The following is a 27,052-nucleotide window of genomic DNA, read 5'->3' as shown; positions in this document are numbered from 1 at the left end:
TTTCTAAGCCTCATTATTACTGAGCACCCTGCTCCAGCCTAGATGCACAAAACAATCTCTACTGCTCGTTAGTTACTCAAGACATTTAAGATTCTTTTGGTGATACACTTTCTTCTGGATTGAGGTTTTTTTTTAAAATTATATTGTGTGACATCAAGGTCTTTAAAGACTGTATTTATTCATGTTGCTCCTTTGCCTCCAAGACTTTCACAGAAGAATTTCGTTCTAGGATGAACTCTCTTTCATTCTAAGCCAAAACTGACTTCAAGATTTTTCCCTTAGATTTACATATTCCTTCAAAAATATTTATCTAACTCACCGTGAAGTACACATTTTATCTGAGTAAATAAATGACATGATCCTTCCCATCTTACAAATTATATAGATTATAATTGTGGTAGATTTACAGAAGAGCCAGTTCAGGCCAGATCTCACAGTCTGAATAGTAGCACTGAGTGTTTTAGAGACAGTAAAAGAGAAACGAACCCTGAGAAGCTGTGGGCAGGCTGTCCTTGTCCTTTCTTCTAAATTTCTTTTGTAATGGATAGAAAACAGAGGCGGACTTGTATATATAGCAGTTAATGACATAAGCCTATGGACTACAGAGCCTGGGTCCAAATTCTCTTTTGTTTTGTTTTGTTTTGTTTTGTTTTCAAGAGAATACTTATTTCTCCTTGATCTGCCTCCTTCCTCTTTCTCAGCCTCAATTTCCTTTAAGTGTTATTATGGTTATTCTGAATGCAGGAATTTAAACTGCTGATCGCAACTTTCTTAACATCATGGATGTCTAAGTTAGCTGCACAAAAACTTCCTGTGCCTTTCATTCATTGGATATACCATGACATTTCTGCCAGATGTATACAGAAAAGACTAAGCAACATGGTTACCAAGGTCTGAGCCCAAGTGAATTTCTCCTATTTGTGAGGAGTTCTAAACAGGTTTCCAATTGATACTACATGCACATCCTGGCTGGATAGTCTCTGCTTCTATTTTACTAGTTTTTGAGCTGATTTCCCAGTGCAGTCAATTAAGTATTTTCTCATGAGAGTTGTGCATGTTTGCTACCATTTGCCTTACCTGACGGATTTCTCCTTGTTGGACAGTTTTTATGATGTTAATCCATTCTTCCATGTCTTGCCGAGTGGGTGCAACTAGAGACACTTTTCGATGTGGTGTGATAACCTAAAGAAAACATCCTATTATTAGTTGATTTTCACCAACAAAGACCCCTGTCCAAAATCTGCAAATTCTCTATGAAATTAGACATAGGTACCAAGCATATTCCAAGCCACTTCTTGAATATGACATAAGTTTTCAGGGCTACCCAGCTGCCTTAATAACTATTCAAAACAATAATAACTATAATAGTAATAATTAAGATTTTAATGCCACTTCATGGGTGCCAAGAACTATTCTAATGTACTTTTAGGCATATTGCTTCAATCAAACTTTGTTACAGTCCCATGAGATGGGCATTGTAATTGTCCCCATTTCATAGCCAGGAAAACTGAGACAATGACAACTAAATGGTTTTTCCAGAGTTACCCAGAAGTTAAAAAAAACAAAAGGAAATTCTCTGGCTCTTGAATCCACACTCTGAAGCATTCAGCTACATGTCATCTATTTTGAACATGAGCTTGCCTAACATTTTTACTTGCTCACTGCTGTTCTATGTGAAGTGGGGAAAGTGACCAACAGGGTGCTTCTCTTGCAGTGTGTGGGCAAAACAATATGTAAAGAAATCCAGTTTCTTTCTTTATCACAGACAGGGATAAATGGAAGGGAAGTTGACAGTAGTCTCTCTTAATCCTTTGCAATAATGCCAGAACTCAGCCAGGAATAGTATCAAAGCCTATCTGAATGTCTTTTTGTTGTTGTTGTTGCTGCTTGGTTTATTTGTTTGCTTATTATTGGGTACATGTGTGTATATGATCTTTGTATACACATGTATGAATGTGAGTGTAGGTGTGCATGTGGCAAAGACCATGTGGGAAGGCTGATTGTCAGGTGTTGGCTCTCCTTCCTTGATTGGATCCTGGGATTGAGTTCTGGTTATTGAGTTTGCCTGGCAAACTCCTTTGCTGATGAGTCATCTCACTGGCTCAGTATTGAAGGTCTTAATGACGTAGACCATGAGCAGACCTTAGACTTTTCCCAGATAGTAAGAGAAAACAAGATTGGCTAGGATATCAGTCATTGCTTCAATGGCCCTGCTTGATGAATGCCACAAATGGAAACTAGTGCTAGCCAGACTAACATATAATTTCTGCCTCTTTTCACATATAGCACTTGATTGGTGATAGATAGGCATAGGAACTGGTTGGGAACATGACTACAGTCACTCCTTCACTTCACATCTATTCTTAGCTAATCTGTTGTGCAGTGGTCCTGAGCTTTCATTAAGATAAGGGATAGCATAGCCTCAAGAAGAAACCTGATATAACCGACTGATGAGGCTGGGGAAGACAATTTCAGGAGAGGTGAGATGGGAGTCTTTGGAACTAGTGGACTTGATACTTTTCAGTGATTATTTTGGTTTAGATTTACATGAGTGACCAAAGCTGTACAACGTTCCAGGCTCACAAAGCCCTGAACACTTCCTCTGTTTTCTTAGAAGCATTCTCATCTGGAACCTCACTGTGGGCTAGATCTCACTGAGGATTATCTATAGCATCAAAGGAAATGATGCCATGGGCTTTGTTACTCTAAATTTTCCTATGACTTACTCGTGTCTTGTAACCCTTTTCAACAATACTTCTGTATTACATTTACCTGTATTATATTCAAAGCCCACTGAATGCTATAATAGTCAAAGGCCCCTTGTCCCTGAAGTCAGTTTGGCTTATAGCAGCCTATTAGTAGGGAACATGGTTAGTACTCACTGTCCTGTCTATCACTAGGCTAGTGGAAATTCACATAAATAATAACATTTTGCAATCAAAGAAGACTCCATAAGCCTGATGCCCCCCACAAAATGGACCAAACCGCTATAAACACTCTTATTCTCAGTCAGTCCCATGCATGCACATTCAGATATTCTCATTCTTACTTACACAAAAACCATGGCAAAGATTTCTGCAGCTACTTTCAGCCAAAACAACTTGAGACAGATCAATTGTTTCAAAGTGTGCAAACTGGAAAGACATAGGGAAAGAATGATAAGAAGCCATTGGATTCATTGGCACAAATAGACATTAAAATGTATACACACACACACACACACACACACACACACACTGACAAACATTTTTAGCAGTTATGATCCAACCAGTATTTGTCTTAAGGGCTAGGATTTATATAATAATGTGATTTTTGTAGACATAGCAAGTAAAACACTAAATTAAAATACAATTTGCCTACAACTTTTCCATGGGTTTGTAATAAGTCTTGGGCTGGTCAGTTGAGACTTATCCAAATATAAATTTAAGATAGATAAGATAACAAAATATAGCCTACCTAAAGAACTTGTAGTATAAATTATTATTAAATTTATTGAGTTAGCAGCCTTTGACTATCTTGCCTGTCACATCCAGTTTGGAGCCCGTATCTCCTGGTATAATTGATGTGGTAGTTGCTGCCCAGGTATCAGCTGGAACTCAGTACTATCAGGAGGACAAGGCTGTTTGTTTGATCACTATGTAACTTGTGCTGTCAAGACTCCATGTTCAGAATAGCCCAGGACTTGGACTAATGCTTTCTTATTCCTGATCATTTGATCTTTGGGCTTGCGTTTTGTAAATAAAGCCCAACAAGACCATGGGCTGTGCACACAAGCATAGGAGACATGTATCAGCTGCATGTCCACCCCCTGTCTTGGCACACTAAGTGCACTTGTCATAGGCATGAGCTTAGAATTCTAGTGGATCCCATCCTAGTAATAATGCAAGTATAAAGTGTGGTGTGTGTACAACTGAGCAGACAGGGATACTGACAATCCACACAGTCTGTTGGGGTCAGAACTTGCCACAAACATGAAGAAAAGACAGTGTTTTTGTAGGAAACAAGCAACCAGGGAGCCCTGTTCTATTAATTCTTATTCAAGTTCTTATCCTCAGGTTATGCAACCATTTATGCTGAAAAGGGTAACACTGAAGGAAAAGGAAAGCCCAGGCAAACTACAAGGAAAAGGAAAGTCCAGACCGGCTATTGTCCCTTTCCACAAAGTGTAGGAAGAATATGAAAATATTAAAAAAGTGAAGAAAAAAGAGTTAGTTTTGTATTCTGCTGAAAACAAAATACACATGCATGTATGAGCTACTACCATAAATTATATAATGATGGTTGTTCTTTCTATAAGTTAAATGCTCTTATATTTAAATTTAAAATTGTAATTTAAATTTAAATTTACATTTAAAATTAGAGTGGTAGAAAAGAAAATTAAATGGCAAACCTCATGCTGTTTTTTTCTTTTTAGAATAACATTAAATATCAAATTAAAACACCATAAATCCACACTTCATGTTTCATTATAAATATGAAACATTTCATGTTAGTACCATTAGTGGCACTTTTCCTGGTTTTTGAATAAAGTGTCCTGTCCTTTCATTTTGCGCTGTGCCTGACGAATTCGGTAGGCACCTCTGGATACAGAAACTAACCAGGGAATCCATGCAAAGAAAGATACAGGAAAGGGGAAAGGAAAATACTACCACCTATTTGTACAAGGGGATTAGTTAAAAGAAGAATAGATGGTTTTAACTTCTCTAATGGTGGCCCCCTCTGCACCCACCCATTATTGCAGATAAAAGGGTTCCATAATTACCGAAGGATGGTGTGCAAAGTGGAGCTTCTGCCCTTGAACCAGACAGTATCTAAGCTTCCATCTTCTGAAGGAGTTACAGTTCTTCAGCAGGGGTCCTTCCTTCAGTATTTTCTGAAAGACAGAAGCAGAGCAGTAGGTTGGTTAGATGAATAGTGAGGTCGTTGACTTGTTCTCTCAGGTGAGAAAATGACCTATCTGGAAAAGTCTATCTCTCCTACATGGCTGATGAATACTACTAGCCTGTAGGCCAGGCAAGAACACACAGAAATTAGTTCCACCAGGAAAGGCACTGGGTTTCTTTCTATAAAACACTCATAATGACACATCCTTCGATTTTCTTAGGATATATTGCTCAAAAGCAATGGAAAACATTTCCATTTGTGGTCAGGGTAGAGAGAAAAGCATGTATGTGTGAAGAGAAAAATGACAATCCTGAGAAAGAACGGGTAGCAGTGGAAAAGGCTAATAAGTTCAATAGAAGCTGATTTTCCTAAACTACTAAGGTCAGAGATAGAACCTTCTAATCAGCTCTTTTAGGAGAATTGTCTTAGAATATCAGGTTGGATTATGTCTCTCCACTACTCACGAGCCTCCAATAGCTTCCTAATATTTTTAGAACCAAATATAAATTCCTTATCAAGGCCTTCAGGGGATTCATGAACTGGTGACGGAGCAAAGCATAAAAAGAACTCCAAAAGACAATGACCTTCCGATTGCTTTCTTTATTTAGCACATGGTCTGGCCAAAGATTTTCCAGTTATTGCTCAACACACAGATCCTACCGGATACAGAGATCACTTATCATTTATTATCATTTTTGCCACGGAAGCCATACTTGGTTATGTTACAGACAACTAACAAACATAAAGACTGCTATAAGTGCTCATACACATACAACTCTGGAACCAAACCTACACTTATTGATCAAAGAGTGAGGCACTTAAGTTTACCAAATCAACTCCTCCTTTTTACTGTAAAGTCTCTGTCATCTAATTTCCTATTAAATGGCTTTAATAGCAAATTAGAATTTACTACTAAATGGCTAATGAAGTGTTTTATTTACCCTAACTAGTGCATCTTAAAAGTTTAAGTTAATTGATGGTGTTTAAAAGGCTTGTGTTTCCAGAAAAATGAAGTGATTTGTATCTTTTATTTACTTATTTTTTAAAGCAGAATGGCTAGCAAAAGTAGGCCTATGTACTTGCATAGCAACACTCAGCTAGAACCCTGTAGCAGCTGCCACCTTCAGATGGAATATCTGACTACACCAATTGCATTTGAGACTCTAAGTAAGTATTGCTCAGTAGTACAGTGCTTGTATCGCACGCCCAAGTCCCTATGCTCAATCCTCAGCATCACAATCAATTCAATAATAGAAAAAACAAAGCAAAAAATGTTGGGAGTGGAGAATTAATAATAATAAAGTATAATGACATATATGAATGGAGATATCACAATGAAGTCCATTACTTCTATATGTTAACTTAAAATATTAATAAAAGCCAATTGTCCTGGCAACTGGAAATGGGCCACTGGGAGCAGATGTATTAAGGCGAAGGAGGGAGGAAATAAAAGTAGAGTGGGGAAATACAGGGAATGAAGGGGCTTCAAGCAGCAAGTCGGTAGAGGATAGGAAAATGATGGGGTTGTAGAAGGCTAAACCAGAATGGAGATACAGAAAAGCTATACGGAAATCTATGCTCTTCAAACCCAAGCAAAAGTTGTAGTTAACAGAACTAGAGTAGTTCATAGGATGCACTGTAAGTAGTCATAAAGCAGAAATGGATTATGATAGGTTAAGATGTATATTGTAATCCTATAGCCAGCATCAAGAAAGTAACTTTGTAATTTTTATACCTACATATACTATATAAGGACCAGAATGTCTAAAATCCAAAATACCAGTAACATCAAGTGGTATTAAGGATGTGCTATAATAAAAACTGTCATTCATTTTTGTTAGGAATGCAAAACGCTATAGGCAATTTGAAAGACAGTTTGTCAGTTTCTTGCAAACTCAATGTATGATCCAGCAATCACAGTCCTTGCAATATAACTAATATGCTGAAGACTTAAATCTCTGCAAAAATTTGCACACAAATGTTCGTAGAAGCTTTATCCATAATGGCAAGTCCTGGTTTATTATATGATGTTTTGCAATTTTTCAATGTTAGCAGCTAGTGGGGAAAAAAGCTTTTGAAGGCAAAGAAAACAGTTTTCGAGCTATGGCTAGCTGCCAGGCAGAGTTTGCAAGTTCTCAATTATAGCTGCTATCACTTCTGAGGAGGTTACAGTAAGTTTAGAGTTCATGTATAAGAAGTCTACTCATGTAAGACACACATTACCATGTTGGAGGCAGATAATGTTAATGTAATTTATGTACAGTACAGATAACAACTCAGCAAGGATTTCTTACTGTCTAAATACAGGCTCTATATCAACTGTTTAACATCTATGAATACTCAAATGTGGATAGCTAAGAACTTAAAGTGGCTTTCTAAATGCTGTTCCCCTTAGAGAAATGTAACACACGAACCCAATCATCACTTTTAAATAAACTGTTATTTCGTTATTTTTATTAATCATTTTATTTGTTACATTTCAGATGTTGTTCCCCTTCCTGATCTCCCCTCTGCAACCCCCTCATCCCACCCCTCCTCCCCTCTGCCTCTAAGAGGGTGCTCCTCCACCCACCCACTCCTGTCTCACTGCCCTAGCATTCCCCTATACTGGGGCATCAAGCCTTCACTGGACCAAGGGCCTCCCCTCCCGCTGATGCCAGATAAAGGCCATCCTGTGCTACATATGTAGCTGGAGCCATGGGTCCCTCCATGTGTACTCCTTGGTTGGTGGTTTAGTCCCTGAGAGCTCTGGGGGATCTGGTTGGTTGATATTGTTGTTCTTCCTATGAAGTTCCAACCCCCTTCAGCTCTTTCAGTCTTTTCTATTTATTTGTTTATTTATTTATTTATAAAAGTAGCCTTGGTGTGATAGATTGAATAGATAGAAGCAAATTTTCAAGAGATTTCTACAAGTCTGTGAACTACCTGCCTTAAAGGCAACTTTTCTGCTGCTATCAAACTAAACAAAAGTCTGCTGGGGAAACTGAAAGAAGCAAACAAAGGCAGCAAATCCTTCAGATAAACATTAGGAATTGGTGAGCTCTGCCAGCTCCCAGGAGGACTTCCCTGGGCTTCTGAACCACGGGCCTTTGCAGACCACACATCTCAGTGCTCTCTCTCTGCAGCAAACCTGAAGACTAGTGCATGCTCCACTACTTTTCTCAACCTGCAATTACAAAAATGGTGGTTGGACTCTGTTTTTTCTCCCTCTGACAAGGAAAATGGGAATGCCTGGTTAATTAATACGTATACAACAGAAGGAAGCGACAAGGAAAATGGGAATGCCTGGTTAATTAATACGTATACAACAGAAGGAAGCTGAGTCCACCCAACCCCCCACTAAACTTTGTCCTCAAAGACCACAGATAGCTAAGAATTAGATTGTGTTTCGTGTACAGCTCTGAAGAGTCATTAGTAGAACTGAGCTAATGAGCTTTCCCCCAAGGGGCAACTAGCCATCCTTATCATTCTAGAGACATAGTGTTCCATGGTGAGCATGAAGGAAGTTCTGCTTTTTTTTTTTTAAATAACAGTCCAAGGGTGACTGAAAACTAATTAGATCTCAAACTAGTGTAGCATTTTCTAGCATGAATCTGTCCTACACGCAAAAATTTATAAACTTAGTTTCTTTGTTATTTTTGGTTGTTGTTGTTGTTGCTGCTGAAAATAATTCCTCACAGTTTCTTTAAATGATTTTCCTAGATATGTGTCTCTTTAGACACCATCAACAACTAATTTGACAGCTTTCCTCTTAACTAGCATTCGATTTTGCACTTTTGAGATTTGCAGCATCCTGGGGCTAAAATTTTTGTCAGAAGAACACATCTGTAAGGTTCTTCTAAAAGGTACCTAGGCCTGGGACTCTATGTAGTAAAATCTGCTTGGTGGCCACATTTACAGGCACACCGTCGATTTCATTAAATGGATCATACCCATAATCCTCCTTATTTAATCTGTCATACTTCTGTTGTGAATATCTGTGTTGTACCAAGTAGGCAGAAGCTAGGGTTAAAGTGGTCCTTAGACTCTTTACTGCAAAGCCATCTCACCCACCCTCTGATGCTTCTTAACCTCCCAGTCTTTCCTGCCGGTTGTAATACTAAAATCCAGATAGCTCAGAGCACACTGCGCTGTAGTGGGAATGGTTTGGGTTGTTAATCCATCTATAGTCTCAGAATTCAATCACCACAGATACAGTAAGTTTCATTCAAATCCCAGAAGTACAGGACTCAATGCTCAGGTAGGAAGGGCTCATATACAGTGTTCATACAAAATGTTAATTAAAATTGTGGCGCTCCTACAGAAAAGGCCAGCTTAATGGAAAACTTTGCTTCATTTTATTTTGTATCCTGCCTGATAAACCAGCCCCTAAATCCATTACTCTCACACCCAAGTACAGGGGATTTTTTTTTCTTCCTCATACTTTCAAAGACTCAGCACAAATAAATGAATTGCCAATACCAATGGAAAGCAGTTCTTTTGCTCCTCATTTATAAGACGTCTGAAATACCTCAATGGGATCCCGATTGCCTACAGGTAATTAACTCCTGCCTTTTTCTTAATTGAGAAAAACACAAGCACAGCTGTGGCCTTGACCTTTTCTTATCTTCCTCCCAAGTCCCCAAAGCCTCTGATATCTGCCAGTGTCTCTTTTTCTGTGGCTTGTGAGGCTCTGGGGGAATCATTCACCATTTCCCAGTAAAATGAGCCCCTATTACATAGCCAAATTGAATTGCGTACACACCCAATCAAACAGTAGGCAAACAGCACCACATGCATCGGTACCTGGTAGTAGCTAGCTACTCTTCTGTTTTATTTGCTCGCACTGCTCTTGCGAAGGAGGCTGGGCTGAGTTGAGGGATGATCACTCCCCGAATAAGAACTGGACTCTCATTATGAGTCCAGCTTCAGAGACTAGCTTTCTGTATACGGCTTCTTCGGTCTCCAAACCCAGAATATCTATTCTCTTTGCTCTGAGGGGTGGAGGTAATAGGAAGAAATCCGCTTCTCAACACTGGCCTGACAAAGTTGATTCAGAACAACACTGTTTGATTTAGTTAAAATGCAACTCTGGGTGGGTGCTTTAGGCTTTAAAAAAGGCCAGACCCACTGTTCCTCTGAAAGCTTTACATTCTCCAGTGTCTTGTTGTCTTGGCAGGAGTCAGACAGACTGGCTCCAGCACTTACTAGCTGTGTGACCTTGGGCAAATCACTTAACCTCTCTGAGCCTCAATTTCCTTGTCAGTTAGATGAGGATACCCTGCAGAGCATATATCTGCCACTCAGTCTCTTGTCCCCTATGAATTGCTGGTGCTGGGGATGAGGCTATAGCTCTAGTCACACCAACTCTAAAATCTCAAAGCCATGGCTGGCTCAGTGCTATAGCAGAAGGATGAGAAATAGGGAAGGATGAGAAGGATGAGAAAAAAGTACTCCACGGTTTGTCCAGAAGTTGCAGCACTAAATTCAGGGCAGCCAGAGACAAACTAAGATCTGTTGGTCGTACTAGTTGAGACGATAGGGAATATACTTCTACTGCATTTTATGCTAAAGAAGAAATGCTGAGGATTATCCAGGCTAATAGGGCAGTTTTATGTTTACTTAGTTTTCTTAACAGCAAGAACTTTAACTAGTCCTTTACACATCACTACAAAGATGTTTTATTAAACATGTGCAAATGTATGATACACATCTATTCTTGTTCTTGGTGCAATTCAGTGTTCTATGTGCAATGTTTCTTGGCTTTCTAGGTTTAATATATGTCAGAGACCTTACAAGCTTGATGTATGCATAGCATCCTTATTCCTTTTTACAAGTATAGAACATTTTCTTGCATAGATAGAATGTGGTTTCTTCATATGGTTTACTATTGATTGACAATGATTTCAGGTTTTATTCCATTAGACCACATTTAAATAATTCTCTGTGTATTAGTGCCATTCCCTGACACGTGAACATCGGTAAGATGAATATCCAGGATAGGCAGCATAAAATGAATCCATTGGGACCTTAAAGCTGAAACACTTAGATGTTTTGGGGTAACTAAAAACTGGGGAGCAGGAAATTCAGTAAAAGAAATAATGTTAAGGGAAAGCTTAGCTTACAAGTCTGGGCTCTCTCTCTCTCTCTCTCTCTCTCTCTCACACACACACACACACACACACACACACACACACAAACCTGCTCCTTTGTTTTTTAATTACTGGAGTTTTCTAAAAAGGGTAAGAACCACTAATTGCTTAAGGGGTCGGGAGAAGGTAAACAATCTTGGCCCTGGTTGACAAGTACAGAAAGCAGTGACTTGGCTTTTGGTAATTGGCTTGGGTCTAGCAACAACTGGAAAGAGAGAGCTCAGCAGAATCTACAGACTGACATACTGTGTTAATGATTGGTTTGTGCAGAGTGCCTTGCATCCTTGAATAAGCCATCTTACTATGGGTAAGTCGAGTCAGGTAGAGTCAAGCAGATCATTGGTTTGGTGACAGGATTGAGATGTGAGCTCTGGCCTACAGAGTTTAAAGTCTGGCCTCTCAACACAAAACCACCTTTTAACTTTCTGAGCTAAGCAACAGGTACTTTTAGCCGCCCCTCCTACCCTGTTGGAGGTGATGAAAATCAGGATGTAAGTGGGACTGCATAAAGCCAAATCAAAGAGTAAATTAATGGGAGAACCTGGGCTGGAGTTATTTCAGTGGGACTGGGGCTCCTTAGCAGCTTGCTTCAGGTAAAAGAGGGTTTCCTGTAAGCACAGCCATTGCATCTGCTCTGCATTATTAGTGTCTCCTGGAATATGGGCAGAGTTCGAGGACACAAGGGCAACTAAGGGAACCAATGAGAGAAGACTAGCAGAAGAATGGTTTGACCTCAAGAATGTTATTGAGAGAGAGAGAGAGAACTGGGTTCGAGGTAGAGAAGTTTTTGTTGAAAGGTAGCTTCCTGCTAAGGATTTTGGATCTTGGTCTTCAAGTTCTCCAGGATCACAGAGGCCGGAATACCAATTTACTTCTCTAGTATTATAAACTTATACAGGATGAGAAAGCAATATCTGCTCCTAACTGCTTTTGCCTTCATCATCCCACCTTTCAAAGATACAGTTTCTCACCTGCTTGTCTCAGGACTCTGCCCAAACTTTTCTAACTGTAGGTTGCCAGTAGCAAGCATCTTTTATCTTAACCATATCTCCTAAGACCAGTGGGCCCTATTGGAACTCACACGACGGTTCTCACTGGAAGCAGTAGGAATGACAATTTCTTTCCTAAGCTTTAGTTCAACCATTCCCACCCACAGAAAGAAAGTTAAGTCTAGCTGACAAGCACCTATTTCCCCCTTTGCTTTCCTTACATTATTTCACTTAAGGTCTACGGAAAGAGTCTGACACTTCACCCCTTCTTAGAATTGGGAATAAAACACCCATGGAAGGAGTTACAGAGACAAAGTTTGGAGCTGAGATGAAAGGATGGACCATCTAGAGACTGCCATATCCAGGGATCCATCCCATAATTAGCCTCCAAACGATGACACCATGGCATACACTAGCAAGCCTTTGTTGCAAGGACCGTGATATAGCTGTCCCTTGTGAGACTAGGCCGGGGCCTAGCAAACACAGAAGTGGATGCTCACAGTCAACTATTGGATGGAGCACAGGGCCCCCAATGGAGGAGCTAGAGAAAGTATCCAAGGAGCTAAAGGGATCTGCAACCCTATAGGTGGAACAACAATATGAACTAACCAGTACCCTGGAGCTCTTGTCTCTAGCTGCATATGTATCAAAAGATGGTCTAGTTGGCCATCACTGGGAAGAGAGGCCCATTGGACACACAAACTTTATATGCCTCACTACAGGGGAACGCCAGGGCCAGGAAGTGGGAGTGGGGGGGGCGTATAGGGGACTTTCGGGATAGCATTTGAAATGTAAATGAAGTAAATACCTAATAAAAAATGGAAAAAAAGAGAAAGGAACAGAGTAGTTGAGACTTAAGGAGGTTAAGTGACCAGTCCTCAGTCTGAGTGGGGATCAGAGCCGGGATGGGAATTATGATTTGTTTGACTCTACTTGCCTGCCCCTCAGGAAATTATATGTAGTAATATAAATAAATATATATAATTATGTGTAATAATTATATATATTATTGGTTATAATAAACTGATTTAGCACTGGATTCTGTCTACCCTGATTATATTATATATTATCTGTCAGGGTAGACAAATTATATATCATATACAATAATATATATTACATATTATATATTATGTAATATTGTATATTATATTATATAATATTATATAAATTATATTAACTGTAAATTATACATTTTAAATATATTAAATATAAATAATATTATATTTATTATATATTAATATAAGTGTTAATTTATATTTAATATATATAATCAAGATACAATTTAGATTTCAGATCAAACTTGAGGATCACATAAGTCCATTTCTTTTTCTTTTCAAAGGAAAAAGGAATGGACCAGCAATCCTTGCAGGGAGTTTAGTTAAATTTCTTGAAAAATTATCATCATGTTCTATGAATGATTTCACAAATGGAAGAAAAAAAAATCAGTCCTTTGGTGAGGTAACTAAAATGTCACAATCCCAATTTTTCACATATTTTCATTTTTCACCTTGCAGCAACATAGTAGACCAATTAGGAACTTCTAAATCTGGAGACTTTGGCCTTTAAAGGTATTTAGATACGCTTTCAACCTAAGACCAAGAAGGAGCCTTTCAAGTCTGTGCTTCTTCTGGTTAAAACTCTCTCAAACAACGTAACACTGACGATTCAACTTGTGTTCTTTCTGGGCTCTCATTTATCCAATGATGGCTTTAAATGTCTCTCAGCTGTGCAGGTTGTAAGTCCATATCATCTGAGCACATGTCCTCGGGAAGTAAATGCTTACTTCTGACTTGGGAAGATTGCCTTATTGCTAAACTGGTCCCATGCAGCTACTCAACTGACAAGTTGTCCTGTGATAAAGTGGCTAGATAATATAGAGGGGATGCTTGCATTTCAAGAGTTTCTTAGTCTTAAGGTGTGGCAGGCATTGAGAATAATTATGAACAGGGTAGACAGAATCCAGTGCTAAACCAGTTTGAATTTACTTGCTTCTCCTAGCAATGGTGGTGTAGGAAAGGTTTTATCAGTGAATTCACTAGTGTGGTGAGCATGTGCGTGTGTGTGTGTGTGTGTGTGTGTGTGTGTGTGTGTGTGTTGCTTCTAAAATGGAAGGAGGAGAAAAGGAAGGAAGGGAAGAAAGGAGTGAGGAGGGAGGGAAGAATGGATAAAGACTGAATTATAAGGTGGATGCTTTGTTCTACCTCATCAGTTTGGGTGAGAGTAAAAGAAGGTTTAAGGGCAGCTTAAAGGTGAGATCATCTTGGGGTACGATGCCTGATGAATATACATGGATGAAAGTATATTCCATTCAAATCTGGAAGCAGTGAAGCAGTGGGTAGTCTTGCATCTTTAAGAAGACTGTCCCTGCATGAAAGAAATTGCATTACACACAGTTTAGCAGTTTGACAGATCACTAAACCTGGAAAGGAAAGGGAGGAGACAGCAATGATTATCAATGTGTCAAAGAAAAGATTATTATGAGCCTTGATTCCAGATAAATTACTGACTAGGTAGCAAAAGCAAAGTCTCTAGGGGGGGAAAAACCAAGCTACCAGTCTCAAGCTTCGTAGAGTACCAACTACAGGAGCAGAGCTATAATAAGAAATAAGAATTGATAGTTTTTGCTGAGCACTTAGTATGAAAAAAGGGATTTTTGTTAATAATATTGTATGAGTTATCTCTTTTGACCCTGAAAACAATTCTAAAAGGGAGATGTTACGGTAATTTTATTTTATAGATGGGCACACTGAGTCTTGGAAAGAACTTCTCTAATGGATTAATAAATAGAAAAGCTAAAACTCCTCACAAATGACCAGTTACTTCCTCAGGGGAAGAAAAATGTCTAAATAGCTATTTAGAAATGATACCATAACTGAAGTCAACTGATAGAAGAATTGTTGGTATAAATCAAAGCTTGTTAGCTTTGTGTTGCCTGTGTTTTTAATATTAAAAGCTGAAGTAATTAAGTGATCATTTAATTTCTATAATGTCTTATAGGCTGATCTTGAAGATCTTTGACTCTGAAATCAATTTTAAGGGACAATCAAGGCAAGAGAGACTATTTATTGGCTTTTGTTTTTGAATGAATGTGACTCACAGAAGTCACAGGGTCACTCGACCAAGTGATACAAGTCTCTCTTTACTTCATCTTCATATTTTATACTTTCTGTGTTTGATACTATTTGGATGAGCAATTCATAGATCAAATGCTGATTTCTACTTTCTCACCAGTCTGTAATATAATTCTCGGCCATCACTGCTGGTCAGAAGTAGAAGGTAATTAAATGGGCAACTGGCAGACATCCTCTTGGTTAATGAAAGTAATGCCATACTGCACCCAGCGGGACACTCTTCTCTGATTTGCATGACTCCTCATAATGTTTTAAAAAGTAACTTGGTCACGTACCTAATGCACAAAAACATCCTATAAGGATCTTACTGAAAAACATTGGAGTGCTTGTCCTTTGACTAAGACTACCCTGCCCCCATCCCAGGAGCCATTTCACGACCTTGACCTTTTTCACACTTTATGAAACACTGTGTCCAGATCTGCAACTTTATAAAAACATCTCCCTGTGGGCAAACACCTTGTAAAACCACCCCCACTCCTCTTTAGCCAGGCTGTATTTAAGAGATTAAGGCTGTTCCTAAATGTCCAATGACTACAGTAATCAAATACCCACTGGCCAGGCTTACTTAAAGCAAGGCTGACTACCATTTGGATTTTATGCTATTCGACTCATAATAGCTTATCCAAAAAGGGGGGGGGGGGTCGGGGTGATCAGAAAAATAGAAAAGCTAAGGTAGGAAAGAGGAAGGGGGAAGAGGTACATCAGTAGAACTAGACTACTAGTTCTGGAATAGGAGGAAGAACCCAAGATAAGAAACAAAACTAGGACATTTCTGTTACATGGGAGGTTTACCTGGGGATGACAGCAAACATAGACTTGCAGAAAACAATAGCTGTTTATTTCTCTCCTCCATCAACGTTGCAGAGGATTCCTATTGGTCCAGGAACAATCCCTATACCACCCTTTGTTCGGCACTTAGATTATACCCTAATCAATGTGGGCGGCTCCCTGCTTTGAGTAACTAGAGCCAAAGCAGCAGGCACTAAATGGGAAAAGAACTGTTATCAGCTGCAATCTGAAAACAATGGGTCTTGAATCTTGCTCACACACAAAATAAACAGTTGGCAATTTTGTCCTAGGAGAGGGAGAAGGACTTCTTTAATTGGGAACAGGATTTACAAATGAGGCTTAAGAAGAGAAGCAGCAAAGGAGAGGCCAGTTTGGAACAAACTCACTAATGACAATACACAGAAAAAACCTGAAGCATGGAGAAATAGAGACTCCACTGTGCTTTTATTGTCCCGTTTATCTCTTTATTCATGTAAGAGTAACGTTCTCACCAAATGAACATCTGACATCTACAACTTTTCGGAAATATCCTGCTAGGTACTTTGTATTCATTAGTGCTAAAACAGCAGCTCTGGGAGGTACTATCATCCCCCTTAGATTACAGGCAAGTCATGGAAGCTCACAGAGTGATGACTTCACCTCTCTAATATCATACACCATTCTAAAGAGTGATGAGTTTGAACTCAGGCCTGCCTGAGTCCAAAGCCTACAAGAATGTCTATGCACTGCATGCCATACCAAATGCCTCTCTGATGAAAACTGAAGAATGGTTGTGGGTGAGAGAGTGGCTAGTTTAAGGAGCTCTAAGAGATTAGTGTGAGGAGCTCATTTGTCATGGAGTTTGATGCTCAAGAGTAAAGCACAATCTAAACAAATTTCAGCACTTCCCCAAGCTGCCGTCTTCTTGCAAGGAAATTTGGCATTTGATTTATCAAGGGAAGCCAAAATGTAACAGAAAACAAATACTACAGAAAATGCCTTCCTACCAAATTTAAGACTTTGTGGATAGTCCCTCGTCCCAGGACACAAATTATGTCAAAATGTAGCAGGTCCAGAAGACAAAATCAGCATGCAATTCTCTTGGCAAATTATACTGTAGGGTATAGCTGAGTTATGTCTGACAGGAATAATACCCACAGCACCACAACTTACCCAGAGGAGACACGTGATGAATGTGTGTAAAGTCAAATTGAGTGGGGGAAAAATCACATCCAGGGAGGACAATGAAAAAAGTATTCAAGCGTCTAGGAATCTAGTTCTTATCAACTGACTCTTAAAAGCCATTGCAGTTGCAGGAGACACATGAGTATTTTTATATATCCAGGCACTTATATTTAGGCAAAACAAATTTAGGAATACTAAAAGAGAAATGGAGAGTTTTGAACTCAGATAAGTCTGGATTTGAAACTCTGCTTCTGTTAAAGTATTAGGTGTGTGTCCTTGAGAACGTCATCTAGCTTATAAGCCTCACCACTCTTGGCTGTTAAAAACAATCTAATAACTCCCAGTGCTAATAAGGATGAGGATACAACATGAAATTGCAGAGTGAAGGAGTAGAAATGTACTATGTGCTTCTTTGTTCTTTCTGGGATTGTGACAGTAAGACTTTTGGAGCTGGAATTAGAACATGAGTGTATTGTGGCTCCATGCACTATCAGCGTTTGTTCCTAATTTGGGAGTATAACTTATATCTGATCAGTACAGGACCAGCGGCTCTATAGTAAACCAGAGATTGCAGCGCTTTGGCATTTTTTTGTGATTCTTTACTTTTCTTAAGCAAAAGAACAAAGATCACTGGAAACAGAAGCACATTGTGCTTGTTGTCTTCATCAAGACTATTATCTACCAAGAGGCATGAGGAGAACCTCAAGCATCCAGAGAACATCTATTTAGGTAGAAATAACAAAGGTGAACTTGAAAGGAATGTTAGGCTTGAAAAAGCTGCATTAGAACAGTTAATGAGCATGAGGGTTTGTGTCTTTTTAAAGTTAGAACATAACATTTCAAATATAATGCTCTCTGATGTTTGTACAAAGAAAGAAAAAGAAAATTGTCACAGACCTGAAAGGCTGATTGATTTGAAAACATCCTCCTCTATTGTATCCCTTTAGCCATAAGCTAGGGGAAACATAGACTCGGGAACTAGGACAACCTGCCCTGGCTGAGGCGCCACCAATTTACCTAGCAGAACTTGTACGCTTGCTATATTTTGATTCCTGGCCAATTATATGGGAGGAGATGACTTAAAGTCTAACCTTGAGAAGTTAAAACTAGTTAAATGCAGTAAGGGCAGACGTCACAAGGACTATCTTATCACACAGAAAACGTTTTGAAGAGGAAGGTTTTAACTGTAATGTGGCTGGACCAACCCTAGAAGCCTGCAACTACATAACAGCTTCTGTCATATATTTGTACTAAACCACTTGCCAGGAATCTTGTTTTGTTTTCTTTGCAGTTGAACCAAGGGCCTTGTGCATGATCAGCAGGCGTTCTACCACTGAGCTTGTACCTAGGCTGCAAACTCTCTTCTTATTCTTCTTTATCAGTCAAGTGCTACAGGGAAATCTAAATATACATTGAGAATTGGCAAGTGCATGCTCTTATTTTATTTGTATAGATTTGAAAGTCTTAAGAGAACTGGAGTGAGCTATACATTCAAAATTCCATCTGCCTGCTCACAGCAATATGGGACAAGAACATGCTTAAGGTATTCCTTACAAATGGGCTTTCTTTCACTTCTTTTTTTTTTGGAGGGAGCTTTTTATTAGATATTTTCTTCATTTACATTTTAAATGCTATCCCCTTTCCTTGTCTCCTCTCCGAAAATCCCCTATACTCTCTGCCCTCCCCCTGCTCCCCAACCTGGCCCTGGCATTCCCCTATACTGGGGCATAGAATGGGAGGCAAGTTCTCTACTGTTGAGCGGACTCTCTAACCCTATTCCTTTCTTCTTTTAAAGTTGTCATCATTTTATCATTGCTGCAGATGAAGGAACTGTGAATTAATTCTAGAGTTGTGCAAAAAGCAATGATTGTAATATAGAGAATTAGCACAGAGAAGGCGGATGTAGTCCGTGCTCATGAACTTTCTCTGCTTATTGCAGAAAGAATGGTTATAAGGAAATTCTGTCTGTCTACAGCCCCAATGGCCTTCTTCTAAGGACAAAACTGACATCTCCTTGCAAGGAACTATGCATAAGGTTATGGAAATTTGGCACTGATCTATGGGTATAGCATTGATCAATGGTACAGTAATATATTCCTATCTTACTGGAACTCCCAGAGAGGCTTTTTTGAATCTCTTTTTAAACAAAACACTTCATTATTTTTACTGCCACAAGACAATTTTTTTCATAAATAAACAACTTAGAGCACCTAAGAGTTAATGTGTGAGGTGGATATTTGTCAACTTCCAACAGCCGCTCTGCTTAAGTTGGGGTACTTACATATGAGGTTGTATGCTGTTTTCCTAGTTGATTACAAAGTCACTCAAGGTCACACAACCAGATTTCATTGAAAGGCAGTTTACAAGTTAAGTATAGATGTATCATCACTAGTCATATTACTACTGAGACCCGATAAGCACAACATCCTGAACATCCTATTTCTTTTCCATTACAATTTAACTGTGGTCTCAATTTAAACATCCATGGAAAAAAGAAAAGACATTTTTGTTAGGATGCTGTCTTAGTCAGGGTTTCTATTCCTGCACAAACATCATGACCAAGAAACAAGTTGGGGAGGAAAGGGTTTATTCAGCTTACACTTTCCACATTGCTGTTCATCACCAAGGAAGTCAGGACTGGAACTCAAGCAGGTCAGAAAGCAGGAGCTGATGCAGAGGCCATGGAGGGATGTTCCTTGCTGGCTTGCTTCCCCTGGCTTGCTCAGCCTGCTCTCTTATAGAATCCAAGACTACCCACCCAGGGATGGCACCACCCACAAGGGGCCCTTCCCCCTTGATCACTAATTGAGAAAATGCCCCACAGCTGGATCTCATGGAGGCACTTCCCCAACTGAAACTCCTTTCTCTGTGATAACTCCAGCCTGTGTCAAGTTGACACACAAAACCAGCCAGTACAGATGTGATTACCAAAAAGTGTTGAGGTGCTCTTTTTGACCTGTCCTCTTTCTCAAAATGATTAAAGGAGTCCTAGTAGGTCTGTACTGATTGTGGCCTCCATTCTAGGGAGGACTCCACTCTACAGAGGACTGATGTATAGGTTCTCAATAACATGTTACTCCAAACGTAGAAGTAACTCTTATTTCTGATGTCCCAGTTTCTGTAGATTACAAGTCCAGCCCGAGTGAGTCATCTGCTTCAGGGTCTCATCAGACTGTCAATCAAATGCCCAACATGACTGAGGTCTCCTTGGTGATGAGGCTGTGACACTATTTACATCCAAGCCTTCTCAAGTAGATAGGAGAATTCAGTTTCTTATGGCTTCTGCACCAAGGATTCAATTACATGCTGGAAGCCCTGCTTGCATTGTACAACCTACCCATAGTTCCTTGCTACATGGCTTCCCCAACTTGACTTCTTTCATGGGTGTTTATTTATACAAGGCTAATTAACTGGGTAGAGTCTCTCTAGATTACTTACTAGCAACATTATCAATGGAGTGATAGTTTATGATTTGTTGAATAGAAAATACAGACATAGTCTCAGATTACTCTGAAGGGGAAAGGATATACAAAGGCATAAACATGGAGAGGTTAGGATCACTGGAAGTCACTTTAGGGTCTATTTCCCACAGCATACCAATGATTACACACACACACACAAGGAACTCCAAACCAAATCTAGTAGCCTATATTATCTCTTTGATACCCCTGCATGTGAAAATTATGTCATGAACTCTCCTAATTTTCATTTATATATTACTATATAAATACTGCTTATGCACAAAATTACACAAAAATGAGTAACATGGGAATTCATTTTTATATACAAAGCAAATAAGTTGTTTCCTGAATGAAAAGCAAAGCACACAGAGTCCAGAAACGTTACTGTTGGGGTTAAAAACATTTAAAGTGTTTAAAAGGTCCTTAGAACACTCATCCTTCAATTTGTCCCTCAATATACTTTGTATAATTACAATGTAATATCAAAAATAGGAGTTTGACATTGATAGAGTCCTTAGAGTCCACTAACTTATTTAGATTTCACCAGTTACATGAACATTAGTGTGTGCATACTCCCCCGCCTCCTTCTAACCCCTACCTCAAATTCATGGCCCCCTTTTAAAAATTATTATTTTTGCACATACCCACCTTGATAAATGAATTAATAAATATGTAAGTACAACCTTCTGAGTCCATGTAGTGTTATGAATATACACATATGTGGGGTATGTGTGTGTGTGTGTGTGTTTGTGTGCATGTTTATAGAATTTAACCTTGTGTGTAGTTTTGGGTGACTGTTACCACATCAAAATACTAAAACTTATCACTACAAGACTCCCTCAAGCTGTCTGCTTATAACCATGCTTACTCTTTCTGGCCCCTTCCCTCCTTCCCTAACCCATAGCTACCAACATCTCTAGAACTTAATTTCCTATTGTAACAGAAATGGACCATTCAGTATATAGCTTCTCAAAACTGGCTTTGAACACTTGGGGTGTATTAAAGTTGCTACGTTGTTCAGAGTATGCAATAGTGTCTGGATTTGGTGGCTGATTATGGGATGGATCCCCGGGTGAGGTAGGGAAAAATTGTTTTTTTGTTGTTGAGATTTTAGTGTTCTTTATAGACTCTAGATCCAAGTCCTTGGTTGTATATGCAATTTGAAGATATTTTTCTTCTAATTTGTAATTTATGTTTTCATTTTTAAACTGCCTTTCACAGGAAAGAAAAATGCCTTATACTTTGAAGAAGTCTATTTTATTAATTTTTATTTTTATGGATTATGCTTTTTCATAGCATAATGTTGTATGGTGTTTATATGATGCTTTTGAAAAAATATTCCTCATGGTGTTATTTCTTTTGTTGACATCTTTTGAAGCTTTTATGTGAGTTCATATGCGCATGTATCTCTGTGTTTATCTCTGTATGTGTGTATGCATGTAAAACTTATGTTCCTGAGCATGTATGTACAAGTGTGTACATAAACTAGCTGGCCTAATTAGAAGCACTAGAGCTTGCTGCTCTAATAAACTTATGCATAATTATTAAATCCTATACATTATTGTGGAATTCATGAAAATATATAATTAAGTTGTTTATTTATCGTGCCTGGTGTGAGGAGAAGCCAAATAGCTCAGACAGCTATAAATCTTCAAATTATCCTGCCTTGTATGCAGACTAAACAAGAAAACATGACTATAAGGTTATATAAGTCTTTGGTATTCCCACTTTGAAGTGGAATGTGGTTACACAACAGAAATCTTCAAAAATAGAAAATCTCTTTTCTAGGAAAACCAGGATTTCTTTACAGCAGTTGAGAAGCACATGTTTAACATATCTACTCTGATAAAGTCACAAACATTTCAAGTCTACCTGGAACTCACATAAGAAGACTGATTCTAACTGCTTTTATATACAGAAAACCAGATTCCAGTCTGTTTTACCACACATTAACCAGTTATATCAGCCAACTCTTGAGGGTCAACCTGGGCTACAGCACCGCTGGCTTTCTGATGTTGTACCTTGCTCTGTACTAATACTTAACTGCTAATTCCTGGTATTTTCACAATAATCTTTTGCATTTGAGACAGAGAGTTCAAATGACTTGCTTGGATATACAGTGGGAAATTCTCTCAAGAATGATGGGATAGAGGTATAGATTTTCTATAATTAATTTTGAAAAACTTCTGGGCTTAAATGATGCTTCCCTCCTCCTCCAAAGAAGTGGCATAATAATGATCTAAAAATAACTTAAGTACTCAAAAGACTATGTCTACTTGGTCCATTTCCAGGTAAACATTATAAGAAGCTTATTAGTGTGATCAAGATAGAGCTTTGACCCTTTGTTAAATCCAAAATAAATCATGTCTGTAGTCAGGATAGCTCAAATCCAAGGGCTGTTTGTGTGTTGTTCTTCAACATTGAAAGATAAATTAGGCATGTAACAAGGATTATGATATCCTTTTTAAGAAAGTGAGTCTTCCAAATATTTTACTAAATTCCCCTTGTCTCCTTTCACCTCATCACCATTCTGTAAATCGATGGCCCCAATACTTTTTTCTAAATTCTAAATAGCTGATCTTAAATCGGGCTATTTAATTTTCTGGGAGCACCCCTAAAGTGTTTCGATGTGAATTGCCCTCTCCACTTTTCGGGTAACCAGCAAACCAGCTTAGAGACATGTGGAGGTGGGATGTACTTTACAAACAAATTGCTGTACTAATTCTCCTGAGAATGTTCCTCACAGGATTCGACTTAAAAAAAGAATGCAATGTTAAACTCCTACACAGAAACACTAAGTCATGTTGGTAGGAAGAGTACCACGCTAGAAGGAGTAAATCTATGTGAATGTGCATAGAAACAGTGAGTCACCTTCCAAATAGATTCACTTTGTCTATTTGGGGGGTCTGTAAAATCTTCTTAAGTCTAAGGAACTCATGATGAATTCCTAACTTCTCTTTACAGTAGTAACTTAGAAGATCAGGTGCATTGTGTGAGTCACAGTCCAAGGGCTACCAAAGTTGGTGAAGCTAAAGGCTCCTACTCCCTGACCCGGAACTCCCCCTGCAGGATTCCCTAGGAATAATTGTCTTAGCTGCCCTGGGGGAACTGCAGAGACCTGTTGAAGGGAAGGTTGGAACACAGCCCCTGTATTCACTCTGCTAAAAAATAAAAAAATAAAAAAAAAAGGAAAAAAAGTTAGGGTATGCTAGTGAACTATGTGGCATCTATACACATAGTGTGTCTTCAGCTCTTTTATCTTAGAACAGAGGAGAGAAAGGCCAAGATCACTGTTATCTGTCCTAAGAGTAACCCACATCAGCTTAATGTGTCAAGAAGTGTCCATTGCCCTCTATAGAGGTCACCAGTACACTGAAGGTGCTGGGCAGGAAGTCCGAGTTTCAGAATGAGAATTACAACATTGCTTCATTAAAACAAAAAAAAGAGCCACATACCCCTTAGGACGTAGCCCAGAGAATGGCCAGAGAGGAGATAGAGGAAGTGAAAGCCTTAGAGCTACCAGCAGTTTGAAGGCTACTGTCCTTCACCACATCTTCTACTTTTCCCCCTCCAGAACTAAAAACTCGGAAGGGCCCTCTCCAAGGTGACCAAATACTCAAACTCCTCAGCAATATCCAAACAGTAGAAGGAATGGCCGCCGTGGTGAAAACCACCGAAATTGCTGAAGCAGAGTGCAGTAGTAATGGAACGAGCAGACCCTGATGAGAGCTAAGACTAGGTACTTTGATCATTTGTTTCTTTTTCCATTTTATGCCCAGAGAGCAGAAACTATGCTGCTTCTGAGAAAGAATGCAATGGTCACCGAGAAAAAAGGCAAAAAAAATCCCTGAAAAATCAAGGTTCCCCCTGTAGGACTAACTTAGACCCAGATCTGAGCCTTATAGTTTTTCTCTCTTAGATCATAGAAAATATCTTCACTAGCCTTTTGTGATAGGCTCCTGAAAGACTTATAATTTTTCATGTTAGACTATGTTCCTGATGAGCTAAGTACCAAATCCAATCCTCAAAAGCCTCTCTAGTCCATTGCTCATAACACCTATTTTCTTTTTCTTTCCTTTTTTTTTTTTGAACAAAGATTTGGATGTGGCTAAGTATGCAAAATAGCATCCTGCTTCTGAAAACTCATGACTAGAATAGCCGACACATATACTTTCACTTGTTATAAGTGGACAGTAAAGCCATGCTGTGTCCTAGAAGCCTGTGTTCATCCTCTAAGCTTCTCATCTCGTCATGGAGCAGCTGTTTGGGTTGTAGTCATTGTTTTGTAGCCATATGGCACTAATTCAGGTGGGTAGAGTGGCGGTGAGAACTTGACTATTGCTGTCCCTTTTGCTGCCCTTGTCCTACTGGTGGGCTGTAAGTGGCAGCTTCCCATTGTTTGTCATCTGTGGCAGGAATTTGATCCTGTTTGTACGGTAACACATAAGCTGGGTTCATGTCACACTCTCCTAACGTACAGTTCTGTTTCTATACAGCCATTTATAACCATTCATATCACTCCTGAGCTCAGAAAATAGAGCCATTGAAAAGCAGCATTGTGTACCATAATATCCCTGGATGATGTGTGGGAGGAAAGAAGGAAAATAGGGCAGGGGCTTTTACTGAATTGTGGAGGAAAATACAGAGGGACAAAGAGGAACAACATTAGGAGGATAAATAACATTAAGGATGTTTGAAAAGCCACAGTCACATTATTTTATATTTACCTGAAATTATATTACGTATTATATCTATTACATCTATTGTATCTATTCTAGATAACAGATAGAAATTCTGTCATTTGGGGTGATAATTCCTCCCATCCAAAGAACCACAGACTATCCACATGCACACACGTGTATATTGTCAACACTAACTGAACTCAGAAGGTTAGTTACATATTTATTAATTCATTTATAAATGTGTGTATATGCAAAAATAATAATTTTTAAAAGGGGACCATGAATTTGAAGCATGGGAGGGATTAGAGGGAGATGAGGAGAATATAAAGTATGTAACTATAATACAAATATATGAACATTTTAAAATAAATCTAATTTTAAAATTCTTGAATTCAAATGTCACTTAATGGGTTTGTGTTGAGACAGTGTCTCATGTAGCCCAGGCTAGCCTTGATCATGGTAAATAGTTGAAGCTGAGTTTGAATCCTCCTGCCTCTACTTCCAGAGTGCTGCTGGGATTACAGGTGCACAGCACCACACCTATTATTCTGCAGTGGTGTGACTCATACTCTGGATTTCATGTGCTCAGCAAGCACTCTACTAACTAAGCTACATCCTCAGCTACTCACATGCTAATTTTAAGCTACTGAGTCTAATAATTTCCAAAGATTGGAGACATGCTCTGCCATGAGCTTCCTATATGGCATCACAAACATTCCATGGACTCCATCTTTCTTTACTTCCTTTACCAATGGAGAATTAGTCCCAGGAGCATCATCTAGGGAAAGGAGTCTGAGGAACATAGATAACTTTCTGGTAGCAAGTATTATTATCACTACATAAACATAACAGCTTGTCTCCTCCCCCACTTCTTCCCTTGGATATCAAAGCATTTATCAGATATTGGATCTACCACGTTTGCTATATTGTAAGGTCAAATTACAAGGCAATCGTAGAAAAACATATTTGTCAGTATTATTTGGTAGTAGATTCAGAAAAACCCAGGACAACTTTTGTTGTTCTTGTTGTTACAGTGAAAGAATGACAAAAACCTTGCAACGTAATGCCATTCCTTCATCCATATAACAGGGAAGCTCTATATGGATGCTGCATTAGTACTTCTGTTATCTGCTGATAACTCCATCTAAGTATTCTCCAAGAGAAAATAACCCTACTCAGCACTTAGGTTCCTGCAGCAGTCTCTTCCAAGGCTGCTTTCAAGTTAATAGTAGAGTTCCAACACTCTTCATTCCATGATTAAAGAAGTTCATCATTAGATTTGTCACAAGACATATGTTAGGTTCTTAAAATCTTTGTTGCGTTGAAAGACGAATCTTTTTCTTGACACTTCTCTTTAGCCAGAAGAAAACCAAAAGAAAGGGCTTGAAATGATACTATCTATACATCTCAGTGGTATAGTATCTGCCTAGAATACTCAAGAGTTTCCGTTCAATCACCAGTACTGGAACGCATCATTAAAAAAAAAAAAAGGAAATGCTATATAGGCTATGTGACTCTACACTGCCAAGAAGTGGGGATCCATCCCATAGTCAGCCTCCAAACGCTGACACCATTGCATACACTAGCAAGATTTTGCTGAAAGGACCCAGATATAGCTGTCTCTTGTGAGACTATGCCAGGGGCCTGGCAAACACAGATGTGGATGCTCACAGTCAGCTATTGGATGGATCACAGGGCCCCCAATGGAGGAGCTAGAGAAAATACCCAAGGAGCTAAAGGGATTTGCAACCCTATAGGTGGAACAACAATATGAACTACCCAGTACCCCCCAGAGTTCGTGTGTCTAGACTGCATATGTAT

General features: G+C 39.0%; 1 protein-coding gene across 1 annotated transcript in view; it reads right to left on the bottom strand.

The window, feature by feature from the left end:
• Window positions 1-27,052, bottom strand: part of Dgkk (diacylglycerol kinase kappa) — a 169,058-nt gene that overhangs the window by 70,005 nt on the left and 72,001 nt on the right. Inside the window, exons 2-4 of the mRNA NM_177914.3 lie at window positions 4,763-4,873; window positions 3,054-3,134; window positions 1,078-1,182 (exon numbers count right to left, since the gene is read on the bottom strand). Of these exons, the coding sequence (NP_808582.3) occupies window positions 1,078-1,182; window positions 3,054-3,134; window positions 4,763-4,873 (297 nt within the window). The remainder of the gene's footprint in view (window positions 1-1,077; window positions 1,183-3,053; window positions 3,135-4,762; window positions 4,874-27,052) is intronic.

The sequence above is a fragment of the Mus musculus genome, chromosome X (assembly GCF_000001635.26).
Source record: "Mus musculus strain C57BL/6J chromosome X, GRCm38.p6 C57BL/6J".
Taxonomy (NCBI): Eukaryota; Metazoa; Chordata; class Mammalia; order Rodentia; family Muridae; genus Mus; species Mus musculus.
Note: the sequence above shows the minus strand (reverse complement) of the source record. Positions and strands in the feature narration are given on the sequence as shown.